The 21,920-nt window shown below is 39.5% G+C and overlaps 1 protein-coding gene across 7 annotated transcripts in view; it reads right to left on the bottom strand.

The window, feature by feature from the left end:
- TJP1 (tight junction protein 1) overlaps positions 1-21,920 on the bottom strand; it is a 377,020-nt gene that overhangs the window by 93,788 nt on the left and 261,312 nt on the right. The window contains exon 1 of one of the 7 annotated variants that reach the window (XM_040493823.1): positions 14,234-14,377. The exons of the other annotated variants lie outside the window; for them this stretch is intronic. Coding sequence (XP_040349757.1) covers positions 14,234-14,260 — 27 coding nt within the window. The 5' untranslated portion in view covers positions 14,261-14,377. Of the gene's footprint in view, positions 1-14,233; positions 14,378-21,920 lie in introns of those variants that run through there. 7 annotated transcript variants of the gene reach the window in all.

Genomic DNA, 21,920 nt, shown 5'->3' with positions numbered 1-21,920 from the left:
GGGCGCCTGGGTGGCTCACTCGGTTAAGCGGCCGACTTCGGCTCAGGTCATGATCTCGCGGTCCGTGAGTTCGAGCCCTGCATCAGGCTCTGGGCTGACAGCTCAGAGCCTGGAGCCTGTTTCAGATTCTGTGTCTCCCTCTCTCTGACCCTCCCCTATTCATGCTTTGTCTCTCCCTGTCTCAAAAATAAATAAAACGTTAGAAAAAAATTTAAAAAAAAAATAAAAAATAAAAAGTGCTCAAAACAGGACTTCCAATGGCCAAAGCTGTTAACAATACAAGCAACAAAATAAGTAATAATAATAATACATTGTAACCCATGGAATAAATTATCTGTGAATGCATACTGATAAATAAACAAACAAATAAATGAAGGGGCAACTCTTCTTTACAAAGGAATTCCAATTAATAAATGAAGAGAGAATAAAAGAAGTAGACCAGACATACTTTCTTCTGACACTTTCTCCACTGAGAAAGACAAGCCATTATGTCTGTGGTAGTCTTGTCAAAACCGCACAACCTCAATCAAATCATGAGACATCATCGCATAAACCCAAATTGAAACATTCTAAAAAATAAATGACCAGTGTTCACTGAAAGTGTCAAGGTTGTGAAAGACAAGGAAAGAGAAACTGAAGGTACTATCATAGTTAAAATGATAATATTTTTGGTATATGCATGAAATAAAACATTAAATTAACTTCATCTGTTTTTTTTTTAAGTTTTTATCTATTTATTTATTTTGAGAAAGAGAAAGAGCATGCACACACACATGTGTGAGTGGGGTAAAGGGCAGCGGGGGAGAGAAGAGAGAGAGGGAATCCCAAGCAGGCTTCCCACTGTAAGCACAGAGCCTGATGTGGGGCTTGATCTCACAAACTGTGAGATCATGACCCGAGCTGAAATCAAGAGTCAGATGCTCAACAGACTGAGCCACCCAGACACCCCTTAACTTCACTTCACCTGTTTAACTTCTTGATGTGGCTAATAAAAATTTTATTTTACATGTGTGGCTCACATATTTCTATTAGAACTGCTCTAGCTATATCACCAATTAATAAATAGAGGGCAGAGAAACATTGTAACCACTGTGGGGAAGCAAGCATCAAAATCCAGAGTAAGAAATTCTAAGAGGACAAACAAAACTGTTCCTCACCAATAAAACCACAAGAAGGACGGGGAGGATAAAGACCAAGAGACATGGGGGGACCTTACAGTCTAAGATTATCAGTAGATATACCAAACAACCACAACAGGAGGACCTTGTTTGGATCCTGATTTTTTAAAAATATATTTAAAAAGGAAAGTTCGTATTTTTAACAATTGGAAACTTTACATTGACTAAACACTGGATTTTGGATTTAGAATTTATTTTTAAAGTGTGACAATGGTCTAGTTCTTTTTTAAAGAATTCTTATCTTTTAGAGATATATACTCAATAATAATGAAAAGACAAGTCTGGTATTTGCTTCAAAATAATGGGGGAGTGAGGATACAATGCATTGGAAGGATAAATGAACCAACACTGGCCATAATTTGATAACTACCTGGTGATGGTGATGTGGGGATTCTTTATAATCTTCATCTACTTCTGAATGGTTTTGAAATTTTTCCACTTTAAAAAAAGAAGATAACTTCAGGGGACTAGAATTTTTTTTAAGTTTTTAGTTAAATTCCAGCTAACATATAGTGTAAACTATAGCGTATAGTTTCCAGTGTCCAATACAGTGGTTCAACAATTCCATGCAACACCTGGTGCTCATCACAACAATGGGCCCCTTCCTAATCCCCACCTACTTCACCCATCCCCCCATCTACCTCCCCTCTGGTAACTATCAATTCTCTATGGTTAAGAGTCCATTTCTTGGTCATTTTTTCCTTTGCTCGTTTGTTTTGTTTCTTAAACTTCACATGAGTGAAATCATGTGTCTGTCTTTCTCTGGTTTATTTCACTTAGTCGCATCCATGTCATTGCAAATGGTAAGATTTCATTCTTTTTATGGCTGAGTAATATTCCACTGGATATATATGGGCTGTTTCCATAATTTGACTATGATAGATAATGCTGCCATAAATATCAGGGTGCAGGTATCCCTTTGAATTAGTATTTTTGTATTCTTTAGGTATATAAATACTTAGTAGTGCAACTGCTGGATTGGAGGGTAGTTCTATTTTCCACTTTCTGAGGAGCCTCCAATACTGTTTTCCAAAGTGGTTGTACCAATTTGTGTTCCCACCAACTGTACAAAAGGGTTCTTTCTCCTTTCTTCACATCCTCCCCAACACCTGTTGTTTCTTGGGTTGTGGAGGTTAGCCATTCTGACAGGTATGAGGCATTATCCCATTGTAGTTTTCATTTGCATTTCTGATGATCAGTGATGTTGAGCATCTTTTCATGTGTCTGTTGGCCAGCTGTATGTTTTTTGTTTTTTTTAAGTTTTTTTGTTTTTTTAAGTTTTTATTTATATTCCAGCTAACATACAGTGTAATATTATTTTCAGTTGTACAACATAGTGATTTAACACTTCCATACAATAGCCGGTGCTCATCACAACAAGTACACTCCTTAATGAGGGGACCAGAAATTAATTACTGATCTAGGAACAACCTACACCAAGAATACTGCTACCAAGACGCCAGGGAGCTAAGTAAATTTTCCATGGACTGACTACTCTAGGAGCTCCCTCCCTAGAAAAATGCAACTAGATCTGGAGATGTGCTAGTACCTTCTAGGAGTTTCTAGGCTGACTTACCAGTGAGTCAATAACAGAGTATTAAAAAAACCATTCTAATTCTAGGAGGGACATCAGATATTAATCAAATAACCAGCAGACAGATAATATAAGTTATTGTAGTGTAACAAAGAGAAAGTACTGAGAGCTTAAAAGAGAATTCTGACCTAATTTCTGGGCTGAGGACATGGTTCTTGAGGAACAGAACTGGGACAGATGCTAGAGGAATGAGGGATGAAGGTAGGGAAGCTTTCCGGGTAGAAAAAAAGTACTTCCTTCTTTCATTCATTCAAATAATATTTGAGAGTTTATTACGCTAGAGACTGTGTTAAGTTCTGTGAATAATCAATCAGTATTGACCTTTGTTCTCATGGAGCTTACAGTCCAGTGGGGGAAAAAAATTCACAACTGAATATATAATCATAGGCTTAAATAAGTACTAAAAAGGAAAACAGTGCCACTGAGAGGAGCTCAGAAACTTGGCAGAAAGTGCAACTTCTACTAGGAACCAAAAAGAGGACAGCATAGTTGGAGAACACAGCAAGAAGGAACAAGATGGAAGATGAGTCTAGAGGGATAGGCAGGGGTCAAATAATCCAGAAGTTTATTGACCATACAGTATGGACTTTGGTCTTCTACTTCTAATGGCAGTAAGAAGCCTAGGAGTTTTAGGAAGTGTGTGTGTGTTGGGGTGGGAAACTAATACAACTTGGACTTTGAGAATCAATTTAGAAAAAGAGTAAGGAGAAAGAAGGGGTATATTATACTTAGGCAGCTATTACAGGAATCCAGAGCAACTATGATGTATGCACATATATGTATATGTGCACAGGGGGAGGGGAGACATAGGAGATGATAGAAGGTACAGATAGAACAAGTGGAAAACTACAAAGTGCTCAAGAGTTAAAAACTAAACAGAATTTGCCAATCAACCATTCAGATTAGGTAGATATTCCAACTGTGCACTGGATCTGGAATAGTCTTTAATTTCTATTCTCTAATCCATCAGAATAAAGACTGCATGTCTTAATGCTATTGTAATAATTTTTTCAAAAGTGTCTCAGAGCCCAAGGACTTCTGTTCCACAGCGCATCTTGCTGGGCTGAGACTCCTTATCTACAGGCTAGCCTCTGTCCAATATCAAAGAAATATATACATAAATACATGCCTCTTCTCTGATATTAAGATGGGTTTCACTTAAAATGTTTTTAAAAGGTATAGCTTAACAAACAGCTTACTATGTGCTGGGTCTCTTTTCTATTAAGATGGACTTCATTTAAAATGTTTTTAATGGGGCACCTGGGTGGCACAGTCGGTTAAGCGTCCGACTTCAGCCAGGTCACGATCTCACGGTCCGTGAGTTAGAGCCCCGCGTCGGGCTCTGGGCTGATGGCTCAGAGCCTGGAGCCTGTTTCCGATTCTGTGTCTCCCTCTCTCTCTGCCCTTCCCCCATTCATGCTCTGTCTCTCTCTGTCCCAAAAATAAATAAAAACGTTGAAAAAAAATTAAAAAAAAAATAAATAAAATGTTTTTAAAAGGCATAGCTTAACAGAACAGAACAGTGCTGGGTACTGTGCTGAGTGCACAACCACTCTGAGATGGGTACTGTCATCATTACTGCATTTCACGATGAGAAAACAGCTATTAAGTAGTAGACTCAAGATTCAGATTCCAGAGCCTAAACTCATATAGTGAAGCTACAAAAACTTACGGTTATTCAATTAACCTTTCCAGTCCTTATTTCACTTGACCACTCTGCAGGATCTGGCATGCTGGCAGGTCTCTCTCTTGAAATTTCTTTCTTTGCTGGCCTTGCCCTGTGCCACTACCCTCAAACCACATTCAAATTAAAAACTGCTGTTCATGAGTCAGTTAAGCATCTGACTCTTGATCCTGGCACAGGTCATGATCTCATAGTGAGTTCGAGCCCTGCACAGTGCTCTGTGCTGATGGTGCAGAGCCTGCTGGGGATTCTCTCCCTCCCCCCTCTCTCTGCTCCTACCCCACTCGCATGCTTTCTCAAAACAAATGAATAAACTTAAACAAAAAAACCCTACTACTCATGAAAAGACCATTAAGAGAGAACTACCATGTTGGAAAATATGTCTACAACACATACAATCAACTGACTTTTATACAAAAAACATAAAGCCAATCAACAGAAAAAGTCCCACAGAAAAGCAGACAAAAAACTTAACAGGCAGGCTATAAACATGAAAAGTTGATCAACTTCATCTAGTCAAGGACATGCAAATTAAAACTACAATGAGAGAGGGGCGCCTGGGTGGCGCAGTCGGTTAAGCGTCCGACTTCAGCCAGGTCACGATCTCGCGGTCCGTGAGTTCGAGCCCCGCGTCGGGCTCTGGGCTGATGGCTCAGAGCCTGGAGCCTGTTTCCGATTCTGTGTCTCCCTCTCTCTCTGCCTCTCCCCTGTTCATGCTCTGTCTCTCTCTGTCCCAAAAATAAATAAACGTTGAAAAAAAAAATTTAAAACTACAATGAGAGTGTACTAAAGACCTACCAGAAGAGCTAAAATTACAGTGTCTAATAACACCAGGCACTGGTAAAAATGCAGAGCAAAAGAAGCTCTCATTCACTGATGACGAAGAGTATAAATTAGTACAACCTCTTTGGAAAACACATTATCTACTATTTTGAAGATACATTAAACAATCCAGCAGCAATTCCATCCCTAAATACGTATCTTAGAGGAATGTATGTGTGTTTACCAAGAAAAATGTACAAGTTTCTATGGAAGCATTACTCTTAACTGCCCTAATTAGGATATAACCCAAAAGTCCATCAACAGGAGAATGCATAGACTGTGGCATATTCATGCAATAGAATTCCATACAGCAATGAAGAGGAATGAATTCATATGCAACAACATCTGAATCTTTAAAAGTCAGAACAGCAACTGACTTAGGGGAGTAAAGGTGTTATTTAGGAAGGTCACAACCTATGGATCTTATGGTCAGGACAGTGGCTACCTTACTAGGGTAATGTTATTGAGAAGAAGCAAGATGGGAAGCTTCTGAAAAGCTGGCAACATTGTATTCCCTTGACCTGCATGGCGTTTACATGGGTACTCACTTTATAATTATTTATTAATGTATATCTGCTTTATGTACTTTTATATAGGTATTATATTTCACAATAAAAACACATAAAAATGACATCAGCTGACAGCATTTAAGTCAAGATTATTTACATAAAAATCCAGATTTACAACCTGTTTTGAAAAACCGGAAGATCTGGCCTGCCTTCTTCCATGCCAACAATCAGCTAAAGCTGAGCAATAGCTACACACTTCCTTTAGGTCAGCTTGTGCTCTCTGACAGCCACAGTACCCTATGCCTCCCAGCTTTCATGATTCATGCTGTCTATCTGGTCTAAAACTCACCTAACACCATTCCACATCCATCTCCATGACACTCCTTTAGAACACACCAACATATAAGCATGTGCATGTATATGAATTATAAAGCATACTAGCTAGAGCAAGTAAATTTAACCTCACATTCCTCACTTTTAAAATAGAGGTTATAGTAGTACCTAACAGTGTTGTTAAGATTAAGGTGAAACAATGCACACAAAACATTAGCTTAGCACTTGTCACAGAATCAGTGCTCAATATTAGGGGACTAATATTTATTACAGACACACATTTCTTGTATTTACAACTAGAATATAAATTTACTTGCCATGGCCACTGTCTTCTGATTTTATTGACAATACAGCAGAAAAATATGAGTTGGTATATACATTTGTTTAATCAGATACTCCAAAATGTATCACTGTAAAAAACAACAGCCAGTAAATAAATCTTCCAAAGTTCCTTTACATGACACCATGGTAAAGATTTCCTACAATTATACTTTGAAAAGTAGGCCTGTTTTCCCAAAAGATGTATATCACCAGATTGTGGCTTTTGTTGGTCTGATCAGAGTCAGGTAAGTGGGCACCTACTAAAATATACTTTAAAATGACGAATTTTAAGACCTTAGTCATACAATACCCTCAATCAAAATTAAAGACTTTAGTTTTGACTTTTGACTTTCCAAGGTAAACTTCATCTGAACACCAAAAGCAGCTTACATCTCTCACAGAGCTGTTATGTTCCAATGACCACTCACCAGGCTTATTGAATTTGGTATACAGTATTTTTCTCCAATAAAAACCAGAAAAGTCTACCCAAACGTCCCCCCCCCCCCCAAGCCAGTTTGGCAGTTAAGTCTTCATACAATGGGATGAATTTGATCCACGAATACAATGAAAACTAATGAACTATTTGCCCACATCTCACAAAAGCCATGCTGAGCAAAAGAAGCCACGTACAACAGAATCCACACTGGAAGATTCTGTTTGTATAAAGTTCACAGGGAAAACTACAGTATCCACAGAATGCATAATTAAGTGGTAAAATTATAAAGAACAGCTAGAAAATGAGTACCACAGAAGACAAGATAGTTGTAATCTTTGGGAGAAGGAGGTTATGATTCAGAAATGGCATGTTAGGAATTCTAGAACTTATCATCGTGTACAGTATTTTGTTTGTTGCTGTCTGCTCACACTGTTAAAATGCTCCATGAGTACAGAAATATGTTCACTGTTCTATCTCCAGAATCTACAACAGTGCCTGACTCCCAATACCAGGTTCCCAATAAATATGTGTTGAATGCAGAATAAAGTTTCAAAAATTCAAACTGTTCCATATTTCACAACTTGTCAGACTCTAAATATAACAGTAATTGCTAGCATATAGTGCATTTTCCATGTCAGTACCCTCAAGAAGTTGTAAGTATATAAGTAAATTCTGATTACTTTATAATCCTTAACCTCTTTCTGCTTTTGAGATGCTTTAACCAAACACATGCATATAACACTTATATGGATATGTCCAGATTCAATTAAAACATTTTTTAAAAATTAACAAGGAAAAACACAGAAACTCATGTGTTACAGCCAGCCCAGGCTCTGGATAGGACTCCAACATTTTCTCCAACCAAAAAAAGCACACATGATGTTATTATAAGATGACCATAAGTGTGCTCTTATATTAATATAAATCCTTTGCATCTTAAAACTTAATTACACATTTCACAATCATTACAGTATAAAGCAGTTTGAAAACTGTAAGCTTCTAGAAGACAGGGATCCAAAACAAAATGTACTCAATGAATGTTGGGCTAACAACAACAAAATAGTCATTACTAAAATTCTCTTGGATTTTATAATTATGAACTGAATTGAGAGCTAATTAAAATTAATTCAGTCATCAGAAATTGTACAAACCCCAAAGATTACTACTGGCAGTTCCAAAAGAGTGAAAATTCCTAAAACAACCAAGAAAAAATAATTTTCACTCCTTGGGAATGTATACTATTTAAGAAAACAAAAACAAAAAACAGAGGCTCCTGGGTAGCTCAGTCAGTTAAGCATCTGACTCTTGATCTCTTGATTTCAGCTCAGGTCATGATCCCAGGGTCATAGGATTGAGCCCTGCGTCAGGCTCCACGCTCAGCATGCTTAAGGCTGACTCACACTCACTCACCCTCCCTCCCTCCCTCCCTCCCTCCCTCCCTCTTTCTTTCTCTCTCTCCCTTCTCTCCAGCTCATGCTCTGTTTCTAAACTAAATAAAATAAAATAAAAATTTTTAAAAACCAAACATAAAAAATATTTCAGCAAGTCAAAAAAGTGTTTAATTAAAGAAGGCATATGCTAACCTCATGTTCCTAATTAGTATCCATATAAAGTAATATTAACTCCTGTTTTCACATCCTTTTTGGGTACAATAAACTAGAATGATTTGAGGTCATTCATCAGTCAACTCACTTCCCAGCATTCCACCAACATGAAAGAGTTATAGGCTGTTCTAATATACACCTACAATACAAACTAATAAAAACTTATCTTTTGATCTATCCCAAAGTTAAGGGCCATCTGAGATTCAGTATTTAACACTACAAATGTAACAATCAGGGCTTTGTTTTTAAGTCTCAAATGGTGTGTTTTACAGTACAAATTTTGGCAACACTGGTTTTCTCTTGTTCTAAAGCAGTGTTTCCATGATACAGGCAATCATTTTTAAGATATAAAATGAAATTCCCTACTCATATACTCACCATACACTTCTCATTATTAACAATTTATCTGTTTGAGAAGGAATGGAAATAAAGCACCTGGCTAACCCATAAAAGAGCAACCTGAAGCTACTCTTCTCTGCAATAAATAAATTAAGAAGAACTCTAGGTCAGAGATACCAAAAGGGCTATATTTATTGCTGCTTTATACTGGAATACTGTTCTGAAACCCACCAATTTTAGATTAAATACTGTCAAAAACAAACAAAAACTTCAGAAAACTATCCTAATGCCTCACTCTTCCTACAAGATTAAAAGTTGTTAAACTAGTAAGGTTTTTCAAGACTGTCTATCAAAATTCAGAGATGCAAAGCAAGTTCCAGTCAAGTATTTCAGAAATATCAAACTAGTCATAATCAACTATTTCTTAATCTTATTTAACATTTGATTAGAAACTCTACTAATAAAAAATAACTAGCTTGTCTTCAGCAACAATGCTTAGTCAGTACTGGCTACCCAGTGCATGTGTGCGTACAGGAGCCTGGAATGAGCTATGACTGAGCAGTCAGGGGTGGGTGGTCCTACACACGAGTTTACAGTCAGACTAACAAGTCTTCCAGCAGACTGAATTTTTACCATGTCAGGGTTATATTAAGAAATGGTTACATTTACAAATTTTCTCCAAAATTATTTTTTAAGAGGTTTTCCTTAGTAGCATGGTGATCTGTCTTATTTATACTGTTTTATTCTTAGAACTGTACAGAGTTTACATTTGGTCTCTAAATAGAAAAAAAGATTAAAGAGCAAGTGAAAGTCAGAGCCAGTACATTGTCTCCAGGATTGAAAAAAATGAGTGAAACTACTGTAATCTTTTTCCTTCAAACCAGAGAACAGTACTATCTACACTGCATTACAGCCCTCAAAACCACAGATTGGTTTCAAACTCATTATTTGTTGGCTATAGATGTCTGATCTCTGTCACAAACTGACAGCAATCAATGACAGCATAAGTCTTTCTTAAATATAAAATAAAGGCTGTAAGATCCTAACATGGAAACATCAGTATTTAAGAAAAGAAGGAAAAAAGGGCCTTCCTAACAGTGTAGTGGAATCTGTGCCATTACACAATGAGAGAAAAGGCACAGCATGATTTGAAGTCACTGTCTTACAGAGCTGTCCTAAAATGCACTTAAAAGTTGTAAATATAGTCAGGATTATCAACAAAGAACATAAATTAAAGTTTTAACCATAAATATCTAAAATACTAACATAAAAAATTAAAAGCCCTTTGCCTTAAGCACTGTAAAAAATATTCCTAGTAAAAAATATTGTATAAACTTAGGATGTCCAGAAAAATACTAATACAGTGAAGCTCATTAGAAGTTGGCAGGCCCAAGTGAAATGTCATAAAGTGCAGTGAGTTATTCCTTTACTTTTATTTTATTTTTTATTTTTTTTTCAACGTTTATTTATTTTTGGGACAGAGAGAGACAGAGCATGAACGGGCGAGGGGCAGAGAGAGAGGGAGACACAGAATCGGAAGCAGGCTCCAGGCTCTGAGCCATCAGCCCAGAGCCCGACGCGGGGCTCGAACTCACGGACCGCGAGATCGTGACCTGGCTGAAGTCGGACGCTTAACCGACTGCGCCACCCAGGCGCCCCTATTCCTTTACTTTTAAAGCAATATGCAGCAAATATGCATTGATGAATAAATACCAAAATTAAAACCACATCATACCCACCACTCAGGACATAATTCCTACCCATAAAGACTAATTTCTACAGTTCTTAACTTTGAAATGTGCAGCTACTAAGCAAAGTACATTGTGCCTTACTTGATACAATAAATCAATTCCTAAGAAGAGATGTAAATAATTTCCACACTAAACTATGGTAGAATTTGAGAGATAACCAGAAGGGGGGAAAAATACTGTCCCTGAAACATAATGGAAACATTTAAGCAGCAAAATCTAATAAGCATAAATGATAGTATAACCTTAAGTATTATTGCTTCCTCAAAAGTGAAACAGCTTGAAAATCCAGAAGCCACTGCAATTTCCTTCAGCCACTTTCTGTGATTCAACCAATGGAAATGTTCCTAATAATTATTCACACCATTTTCTTACATAATTAACTCCGTGATGAGACAGAGAACCACCCTCAAATTCCTGTTTTCAACTTTAAAATAATTTTATTATCAGGCACACTAGTAATTCTGTGTGCAATTCAGATGTATGTTATACATATGAAAACCTTTTCCTTTATTATTTCTAAGTTAATGTCACATACGACGAAGCCCTTTCCAATTCAGGCATAGTTTTTTAGAAAGTATCCTACACTTTCTTCTTGTTTTATGATTTATTTTATTTGCTCTTATTCAAACACTTGAATTTATTTATTTATTTAGTCTATGGTTTAAGGCAGAGAACTACCATAAAAGAAAATTAAAAAATTAAAGATAACCAACTGCCCCCGCACTATTTACTGAATAACCCATCTTTTCCAAGGTAATCTACAATGTTACTTTTAACACATACATATTCTTTTAAAAAAATTTTTTTTTATTATTGAGAGACAGAGAGAGACAGAGCATGAGCATGGGAGGAGCAGAGAGAGGAGCCACAGATTCTGAAGGAGGCTCCAGGCTCCAAGCTGTCAGCACAGAGCCCGATGCAGGGCTCGAACTCACAGACTGCAAGATCATGACGTTAGCCGAAGTCAGACGCTTAACCCACTGGGCCACCCAGGCGCCCCTAACATATACATATTCTTAATTTTCCCTCTTGCTGGATAAGTGATAGGCAAGTTACTTTACCTGTGTTTCAATTTTCTTACCCAGAAAGTGGGGATAATAGTAATGCTCACTTCACAGAGTTACTCTATGAATTAAATCAGTTTATTTTAACCCTTAGAACAATACCTGACACATTAAATGCTGACAATGATAATCACTAAAAGCTTATAAATAAAAAGCTGTTCTTGGATTCTGTGGTTCCACTATTCCTGAGCTGACAGACCGTTTTAAATTCCTCTGAATTTATAACACATTAGGTTTTCTAGTAGGACCTCCTTTTTCCAAAATTTCATAGCTATCAATCATTTTATCAGATAAATTTTCTCATTAATATGTCAAGTTTTCTATAATAACACAATGAAATTCTATTTGGAACCGTATTACATTTATATGTATATCAACTTCGGGAAACCGATATATTCTGTAATACTGACTCTCCCCATCTCCCTCATCTAATTTATTCACATTTTATGTCCTTTAAAATACATGAAATTTACCAACAACTGTTATATTTATTCCTAGGTGTGACCTTTTGGGAGAAAAATTTACTGGAATTTATCAGAATTTTAAAAGCACATTCCCTGTGACCCAGAAATTCCATTTCTAAGGATTTAACACACTCTAACATTCACAGATATAAAAATATAAAGCTACTTAGTACAATAGCAAAATCCCCCAAACAAGTTAAATGTCTGTCATTAAAGAAATGGTGATCTGCAGCGTATTCCTTGGATATTATTACAAAGAATATAAAAATCACAGGTACTTGCTTAGAGAGGAGTTCTACAAACCACTCTGCTAAAACAAGAAAACAAGCTGCAAATTAATGTCTTGTTTTTTTGTTTTTTTTAACTGAGGGTTAGGGTAGGGGAACAAAAGTATCACATGTAAAGTATTAAGTATACAGTCTGGCTTGTAGTTGCATTTCAGTCACCTTAAGAAATTAAATGTGACTTAGTGAAACAGTTGAATATTCTTTCATTTCACCTATTTTTTTATGGCCTGCTTTGTTGTATAAAAGATTTTGTGGTAGTCTCATAATACAGCATTTAAAAAAATAAGTTTTCAACTCACATTTTACTCATAAATATTTAAGAATACACACATCCCTAAAGTGTGTAGGGATGCTTTTCAATATACCATAAAATCTCAATCCCATAACTCGGGAGGAAAAATATTATTTCTTCTAAATCATCCTACTCTAACTTGAAATAACCTTTTTAAAGTGTGTTGTCTTGGATATCAAGCACCAAAGATTACACCTCAGGAACAAAGTGACATTATGTCCAATGTGAAAACAAAGCCTTTCCTCCTCGGAAAGGAAACCCCCAAAATGATAAATAATGTGAACTTATTTTAAAATCAAAGCAAAATTTTGCTTTTTATTCTAAGTTATTGGCTCAAGTTTCATCTTCAGATTGTTCGTCATCAAGGTAAGGTCATAAAGGGGAAAATTAAAGTTTTCATAGAGAACGAATACTATATTCCTTTAAAAAATATACACACTACTAAGTATAACCGGTAACTTCTGCCTCCCAGAAAACAAGGTCCTGAGTTCAGAAACTTCAGGGCCATATCATACGTTGTTCCAGATGCTACGAATAAACATTTCCAAAAGAAAAATAAATACATAAAACCACTACCTGATTAAGTACTTCGATACCGTCTGAAGTAAGGAGTTGATTTTAAATGGGAGCGATTTTTACTCTTCAAATTTCTGTATGTCTGTAACTGTTAAAAAGAGCAGATACTACTTTATGATGAGAAAGATTAAAATGTACAAAAGGAAAAGAGGATTTTAACGGAATATTACTAACTTCAGCTTTCTGATGTAACATACACGTTGGTTTCACAGCACTGAGAAAAACAGCATACTTCAAAGCACGTGTAAAACTTGATAGGAAAAAGTTACTTTTACTGCACCCACAAGTCTTTTTTATTTTTTAGACTTCATTTCACTGTCCATTTGTAGGAGTATTTTGTGTTACTTCTGAAAGTTTAGTTCAAATTAAACTATTAAGAAGTGTTAAGGAGTTATTTTTTCAACGCCACCTCAAACAAATGACACCGTGAAAAAAAATTCCAACCTACTACACACAAAACACTGTTTTGCTGTCTCAATGTCTTATCGCTGGCGCGCGCATACCACGAAGAGTGACATCAGATCGAAACTACACGGTTTCGCCGGTGACCAACCACTCCTCCAAAGACAGCAGTCACCGGCTGGCTGGAGGTAGCACCCCAAACCCCGACCTCCGGCCCGCCGCACGCTCGCGTCGGGTGGCCGCAGGACCCACTCCACGCACAGAGTTTGCCCGCGCAGGACCTGTTGCGCGTCCCCGCCCGCGGAGAGCCGGAGCCAGGCACCGACGCCAGCAGCGATGCACCTGCCCGGGACAGCAACCCGGCGCGCCCGCCGCCCCCTCCTGGGCCCCCGCCCGCCGCCTGCCCGCCTACCCGCGGGGCTCCGAGCGGCCCACAGCCACAGTCAGCCCTGCCCACCCGCCGACGCCCCCGGCGCCGGGGCAGCAGCCCGCGGGGAAGAGGGCGGGGCGCGGGCCCGACGCCCGCAGGCGGCCGCGCTCGCTCGGGATCGGCCCTGACGGCCGCGGAGGCGCTCACCTTGGCGGCCGCGGCTCTGGCGGACATCTTGTCTCTCTCCTGCGCCGCGCGAGGCTCCTCGGACCCGAAACTCCGCGCCACCAGCCCGCCGGCTCCTCACGCCACAGACCAGATAAACATCTCCCGGGAGCGAGCGGGGCTGGGGGCGGGGGCGGCCGCAGAGGCCCGGCCCACGGGGAGGGGACTCAACTCGGACAAAAGTCCGGGAAGCGCCCGCCCGCCCGCCCCGCCCGGGTCTTCTCCGCGGGGCGCGCCCGGCCGGCGCCTCTCTCCGAGTGCGGCCACTCGCTCGGCCTCCCGAAGCTCTCACAGCCCGGACACGCCGGCCCCGCCTGTTCGCCACTCGGCAGCACCGAGGGCCTCCCGCCGTCCCTGTAGCCCGTTCGATGGCTCTTTAGAAGCCGGCTTCCGCACGTAACTTCCCTGGAACCAGCCGCGGAGAAGGGATCCAGCGTCGACAGGCTGAGCCGGCGCCGGCAACTGCGGGTGGCCACGCAAACCTGCCGGCCCGGCCCGGCCCACTGAGCATGCCCGGCTGGGAGGGGCGGGGCCACGATGGGGGTGGGGCCAACGTGGGGGCGGGGTCGCAGCGGGGCGGGGCGAGCGCCCAGCGGCCCGCTTCCTCCAGGGGTCGGACCCCAGTCGCGGAAGGAAAAGCCCAGTTTCCGAAGTACTTGGGGACAGTTTCCGCTGGCATGGGAGTCTTCCTGTTTGTTTTTAATCAAAGGTCCGGCAGAAATCGCCCCCGAGGACAGAGGCCCTGTGTACCAAAGCGTTTTCGACTTCTAACAGAGACGTGTCCGCTTGCCCCTCAGCAAGGCACCGCGGATCAGCCCCCCACGCAGAAAGGCGGCTGGAAAGGCTGATACAGCAAATACCTGGCAATAGTTTCTTTAACCTAGTAAATATCGATTGTCACAGCCGTCACCACATGCCTGGGCCTTGCTGCCCCACTGAAAGCAGAATGCGTTTTTCGGTAAAGCATGTCCTGGCTTTCATCTCTAGGGCGCTCAGAACACGGTCTAAATAATTGCTCTCATTCAAACCGATTGTGCTAACTAAAACTGGGAAGGAGGTCATGGGCACTCCTGGGCAAGCTAAGAAATACTCGAAAGAACTGTGGTATCATGGTCCACCGACATTAGGCCTGATGATATATCCAAAGTCTTCCTTCTCTCACCCTTCTAGGCAGGGATCTCAAAACTTTATTTTTTGGCATCCAAAATGCTTAAATTCTTAGTGGCAAGTGAAGGGATCAGGCCGCCCTGCATTTCTAAAGCCAGTTCTCCAGCTCATGTTGGGCAGACAAGGAGGTAAAGACTTGAAGCCCATAGTCCAAGTTAAATCGGCCACTGCATATACTTCCCACAGTGCTGACCGCCTTGCTACACACCAAAGGATATGTAAGAAATCATGTCGAGCCTCACTTTTCTAAACTTTGTAAAATGTAAAGCTCTCCACAAATGTCCGAAATTCTTAGTAACAATAAATAACATTCTTAAAAGTACCTAACTAACATAGTGCCACAAAAGGTACACAAGAAATGGGGAAAAAGCATAAACACCAGGTTTTAAACGATGGTTTTCTGTTTGTAACTTCAACTTATGGAAAGATCAAACTTCTCTTAACCAAGAAATATCTGTATATCATACATAAATATCTACCCAGATTATAAAGTAACCTTTTCATATATTTTGCAGCCAAGCTATCTGAACTAGAAAAAATATTCTGCAAATCAAACCCTCATTCTTTTCTTTTCTCCCCCCTGCATAGAAATGGTTGAAGTCACTTTTGTTTTAAACTTATGGTGTGTGTAATTTTTTTGTTTGGAGGCACAGTATTATTTATTCTTTTAAGAACCGTAATTAAAATGTACTCATGAGTAACCACTCTTTTTAAAAAAAAATCTGGGGAGTTTTTTTATAGTAATAAAATACCTTTCATGTCTTCATTACTTTCACCATTTAATTAGATGTGCAATTCACATAACCTGCCTAGAATTAGGCATTGTGTCTTTAATAGCACTTAAACCTAGAGACATACCTAAAAATGCACAGAAACTCTTTTTTTTCTCGTTTGTCACTTTTCATCAAGTCTCCCATATATCATTTAAATGCTAGATTACAGGAGCACCTGGGTGGCTCAGTTGGTTAAGCGTCCAATTTCGGCTCAGGTCAAGATCTTATGGTTCCTGAGTTCCAGCCCGAGGTTGTGCTCTTGTGCTGACAGCTCAGAGCCTAGAGCCTGCTTTGGATTGTGTCTCCCTCTCTCTCTGCCCCTCCCCTAACCAGGGCTCTGTCTTTCTCTCAAAAATAAGTGAACATTAAAACATATATATATGAATAAATGCTAGATTACGTGATTTGTCAAAGATCTAATCCATCTGATTACAATTTTAGTTTCTTTTACTTTTGCCATAGTTTGAAACATAATGAAATAAAAAAAAATTTCCTTTGAGAATATCTTGCTTTAAAAATTACATTAAGAAAAATATCTCAATGAGTAATAGTACCCTTTAAAATTTTTCAATGGTATTTGTAATATCTGAAGTAAACTGTATAACCTATATTTTATATATTTCCTTTTCTCCAAAGAAACAAGAGAAAGTTTTTGTCATCTGTAAAAATAAAAGTAAAACACTAATGTCAAGTATTGTCAAGGAGAAACACATCTCCATTCCTATGGTTTATTTTTGGGGAGATGCTTTGATAAGAAGTGGAAAGGATAGAGCGTAATCTCAGAGAGTTGCCCCTTTAACAATGAAGAGTTTATCCATTGAACAACAAAAAATGTTCAAGTTATACCACAACTTTAATGCTAGGTATGAATGTGGTTATAGCTCCTCTAGACTGATTACATGGGAAGAAAAACAAGCAAATTTGAGATTCTCATTTAGAATTACAATGAAGTTTAACCAAGAATCTCTTCTGATTACACAGATTATCTTATTTCTGATCATCTAGTACAAACTGAACAGGAACTAAAAAACCACAACACTTACAAAGAGAACTTCCTGTGGGATTTTTGGTGTCTGCGGCTCAAAACGAAAAAAAAAAAAACAAAAAAAAAACCACTGTGCAAAATCGTTATAAATTTTAGAACCGTTTATTAAAACAGCCTTGACCAAATGAACAGCTATATCTATGCCCACATTTTATACACGTATATTTTGTTTTCATTACAGAAAACTTTATCCTTAGAAAGGCATATTTATGTTATTTTTGGTATGAGCTCTTAATTTACATATGAAATGCAAAGGGGAAGTATTATAAAACTATGGTAGAACATGAGACAATGTTGATAATGGTACAGAAGAGAATATATATACAAAACAGGAGAATTAGGAGACCTTTATGAAGCATTATAACTACAACAACAGCAAAAAAAAAAAGCGAACCTAACCTTACTCTTATGCCATGTCTTTAAAAACTCTGTAAATTGCAGGGGCGCCTGGGTGGCCCAGTGGGTTAATCACTCAACTATTAATTTCAGTTCAGGTCGTGATCACAGGGCTCCTGAGTTCAAGCCCTGTGCTGTCAGCATGGAGCCTGCTTGGGAGTCTCTCTCTCCTTCTCTCTCTGCCCCTCCCCCACACACATGCACTCACATGCTCTCTCTCTCAAAATAAATAAACTTCAAAAAATTCTATAAATTGCTTCTGAGTTTTCCTCTACCAATAAAGTCATATAACAAGGTTAAATAAGAAACAACTTTCTAAGGCTTATAAAGTTTCTAGACTTCACAGACCAGTAAAATTTCAAAAAAAGAAAAAACACTTTAGGGGTACAGAATAGGATTACCAACTTTTTCACTCATTTTATTTTGCAAAGTAGTGACATTTAAAAACAAACATTAATACACCTGAAGATGGCTAAAATAGTAAACTTTATATAATGTACATTTTGCCACAATAAAAAAAAAAAACCAAAAGAATGTCACTATCACCAATGTACATTTCTTTTTAAAAGGACATACAAACACTAAAAACAAGTCCTTTTTTATTCAGTTCAGAATAAAGTACAGTCCTTCCTAAAAGAAGAATGGGGCCACCCTTCCCTTGACTGTGCCAAGGTGGAGCTTTCTCTGTGTAGGGTCCAGAATGTCACACAACTGGGCAGAGGGTTAGTTCCATAACTCCATAGAATCCATGACCCCAGCCAGGCTTTAACTGGCAAGCCAAGGCTTTAACTCATCTCTGAGCAGTCTGCCTCCCCTTCTCTATAGTTCCTATTTCCCGTCTTCCACACTCTGCTAAGATCCCTCAAAGACCTCCTCCCCAGTGAAAACAGTAATGCATACAGAAAATAGAAATTGAAGCATGGAAACTCCCTTCTCTTCCTGCCAAACAATGACATATTTACAAACCGAGGGTACCTGTTTTTCTTCTCTTTCCCTCCCCTGTGCTGTGAATCCCATCCCGGTTGGGGCGGGGAGAGGGGTGCTGGCCGGCCCCATCAGCTATGTTTTGTCTCACCATCATCTTCATCTTCTTTCAGCCAAAGGATTCTACCTCTCAGAATTCAAGCTTCTCTGATGTCTTCCAACTTAAAAATGAGGTTTGGGAGTGGGGGTGGGGTCAAGGGGGCAACCCTTGACCCTCCCCAGGCAACCTTCAAAGGGATGCAGCCAGCACAGCTATACAGAACCTAGTGCTCAGAATCCACACGGGATTTAATGCTCTGCAGTGCTGTCTTGAATCTTAACAGTTTTTGCATTGAATCTGTTTTGTAAAGGAAGGTGATGGGGCAATGGGCATGCACTGGGGACCTCAGCTCACATGTGGTCCTATTTGTTTTGGAATCCGCAGAGAGTTTCTTGGCTACCCATTCCCCAACTCCTGAAGTCCCTGTCAGGGCTCACTCTCTCTCCCTGCTCCACCACCCTCTGTCCCTCACAAAGATCTGGGACAGGCTTGGGTCAGGTCTTTGTACCCATAGCACCTTATGCTGGGCAAGAGCCCCAGGCTGACAGGAGACCATATCCTGGTGGGGGTGAGCTTTCCGCCTAGCCCCCACTGGAGGACCAAGCTGTCAGGGGTGGAGGTTTAAGGATCCTTGGTAGTTGCCATCTGCTAGGGGCTGCCATGAGCTAGCAGTCCTGTAGCTCAGCTTCCCTAGGACCTGCCCTCAGCTAGGGCATTTAGGTCACGTGGCTTGTGAGAAGGGGGTCCCGGTAGGCCCAGGAGGCAAGTGGAACCCCCAGGACCCTATGAGAGTCTCTACTGGCTACAATGTGCTCCTCCCAGGAATGGGGTCCTCTCTCCTTCCACCCTGAGTCTGCCTGTGGTTGTCTCTTCTGGCCAGCTTAAGGGACAAACTCCAGGGACAAGCAGCAAAATACAGATTGTGTAATTTAAGTGATTGCTCATACAAGTTAAAGTCTGATCTTTGCTGTTAAAACTGGCACTGCTCAATATAAAGATAAATGGTGGGGTGCCTGGCTGGCTCAGTTGGTGGAGCATCTTGATCTCAGGCTTGTGAGTTCAAGCTGAATGTTGGGTGTGGAGCTCACTTAAAAAAAAAGATAAACAGTAAAATTGTATGCACCTTTAAGGGCACTGTCTTCTGCTCTTTGAATAAAAGGTCCCACACTTTCATTTTTTACTGTACCCCACAAATTATGTGGGCATTAGCTCTGAGACCTCCTCTCTCTCTAGATCACAGTCTAGGACTTGGTGACAAGCTTCTCACAAGTTCTCTTTAGCCTCTAGGTCTGTCTGTTGTCAAGGCATGCCTAGGTCTGTTGGCATTCTTTCTTTCTCATCTTAATTTCACAATTTCACAACGAATGCAGACATACATTCCTTCCATGAAAGAAGCAATGGCGGGGGATTGTCTGGATAGCTCATTTGGTTAAGTGTTGGACTCCTGATTTCTGCTCATGTTCGTGAGATTGAGCCCGGGGTCGGGTTCTTCGCTGATAGCACAGAGCCTGCTTGGGGTTCTCTCTCTCCCTCTCTGCTCCTCCCCCGCGTGTGCATGCTCTCTCTCTCTCAAAACAAATAAATAAACATTAAAAAAGAAAAAAAAGAAAGAGAGAGAGAAAGAGAGAAAGAAAGAAAGAAAGAGAAAGAAAGAAGGAAAGAAAGAAAGAAGGAAGGAAGGAAGGAAGGAAGGAAGGAAGAAGGAAAGAAAGAAAGAAAGAAAGAAAGAAAGAAAGAAAGAAAGAAAGAAAGAAAAGAAAGCAAGAAAGCAAGAAAGCAAGCAAGAAAGAAAGAAATCACAGGTATTTTTCAAAGTCCAACTGGGGGCACCTGGGTGGCTCAGTCGGTTGAGCTTCTGACTTCAGCTCAGGTCATGATCTCCAGGTTAGTGAGTTCGGGCCCCACTTCATCAGGCTTGCTGCTCTCAGCACAGAGCCTGCTTCGGATCATCTGTCCCCCTCTCTCTCCATCCCTCCCCCACTTGCGCTCTCTCTGAAAAATAAACAAACATAAAAAAAATAAAAATAAAAGTCCAACTGGACTACATGCCCCCATTCTCATTCCTATTACCCAGGAATACTATTTAAACTGAATCAGACAGTGTATTTCCAGATCACTTTCTGTGTATTTATTTACACATCTGTATGAAAACAAAGAGAAAGGGGGGAGAAGTGTGTGTGTAGTTATACAGGAATATATACTCTTTTTTAAAAACAAATGGTAGTTAATATTTACTATTTTGTAATTTTTTATTTAATATTTTTGTCAGAGATTATGTCAATGAAAATCATAATTTTATTTTATTTATTTATTTTTAAAGTTTATTTATTTGAGAGAGAGAGCAAGCACGAGCAGGGGAGGGGCAGAGCCCAATGCAGGGCTTGAACCCACCAACCGTGAGATCATGACCTGAGCTGTGGTCAGACTCTTAACCAATTGAGTCACAAGCACCCCTACGTCACCATTTTAAAATGACTCTCTAGTACTCCATAATATGGATATACCATAATTTGTCTCAGTAAGATGGTTTTGATATTATAATGCTGCAATGAAAACCCTTATTTATATCTTCTTGTGCACATGTGTAAGTATTTCTCTAGGAGAGACATCCAAAAGGAGGTTTTCTAGGTTGAAGTATATGCTTATTTAAAATAAATTTTTTTAAACTGATACGGTCTACCATTCCTCGAAAAATACCAGACCAACTTATCCTGTTTCCCCCACCATATGAACACTTGATAATATTAATCCTTTAGATTTCTGCCCATCTAGTAGACAAAAAATTGTACATTGCTTATCTGTTTATCTCATTTACTCCCCCCCCCTTTCCTTCTGTTATTTTTGTTATTGATTTGTTGAACCTCTTCAAGTAAACTTTTTATTGAATGCACCTAAGTCTTTTTAATCAGCAGCTTGTGTGTGTGAGTGTTAAGTAAAATTTGTTTTGGAGTAATTTTAGATGTACAGAAAAGTTACAAAGATAGTACCCAGTTTACCCACCATACCCTAATGTTAATATCTTACATAACTATGGTAGATTTGTTAAAAGCTAAAAAAATTAACATTGTTACAAGATTACTAACTGCATCAAATTCTGCCAATTTTAACTCTGATATTCTTCCAATTTTGCCAATTCTTCCTCCTTTCCAAATCTTAAGGTAATTATTTTAGACATAATCATTTTGAGCCTCTAGACTTTTCTTAAGTTCAGGTTTGTGAACGTAACTACGAATGAGTCAGAGTATAAACCAAAAAGTCACAGAA

Source organism: Herpailurus yagouaroundi, unplaced genomic scaffold (genome assembly GCF_014898765.1).
Source record: "Herpailurus yagouaroundi ecotype Mexico unplaced genomic scaffold, PumYag 185, whole genome shotgun sequence".
Taxonomy (NCBI): Eukaryota; Metazoa; Chordata; class Mammalia; order Carnivora; family Felidae; genus Herpailurus; species Herpailurus yagouaroundi.
Note: the sequence above shows the minus strand (reverse complement) of the source record. Positions and strands in the feature narration are given on the sequence as shown.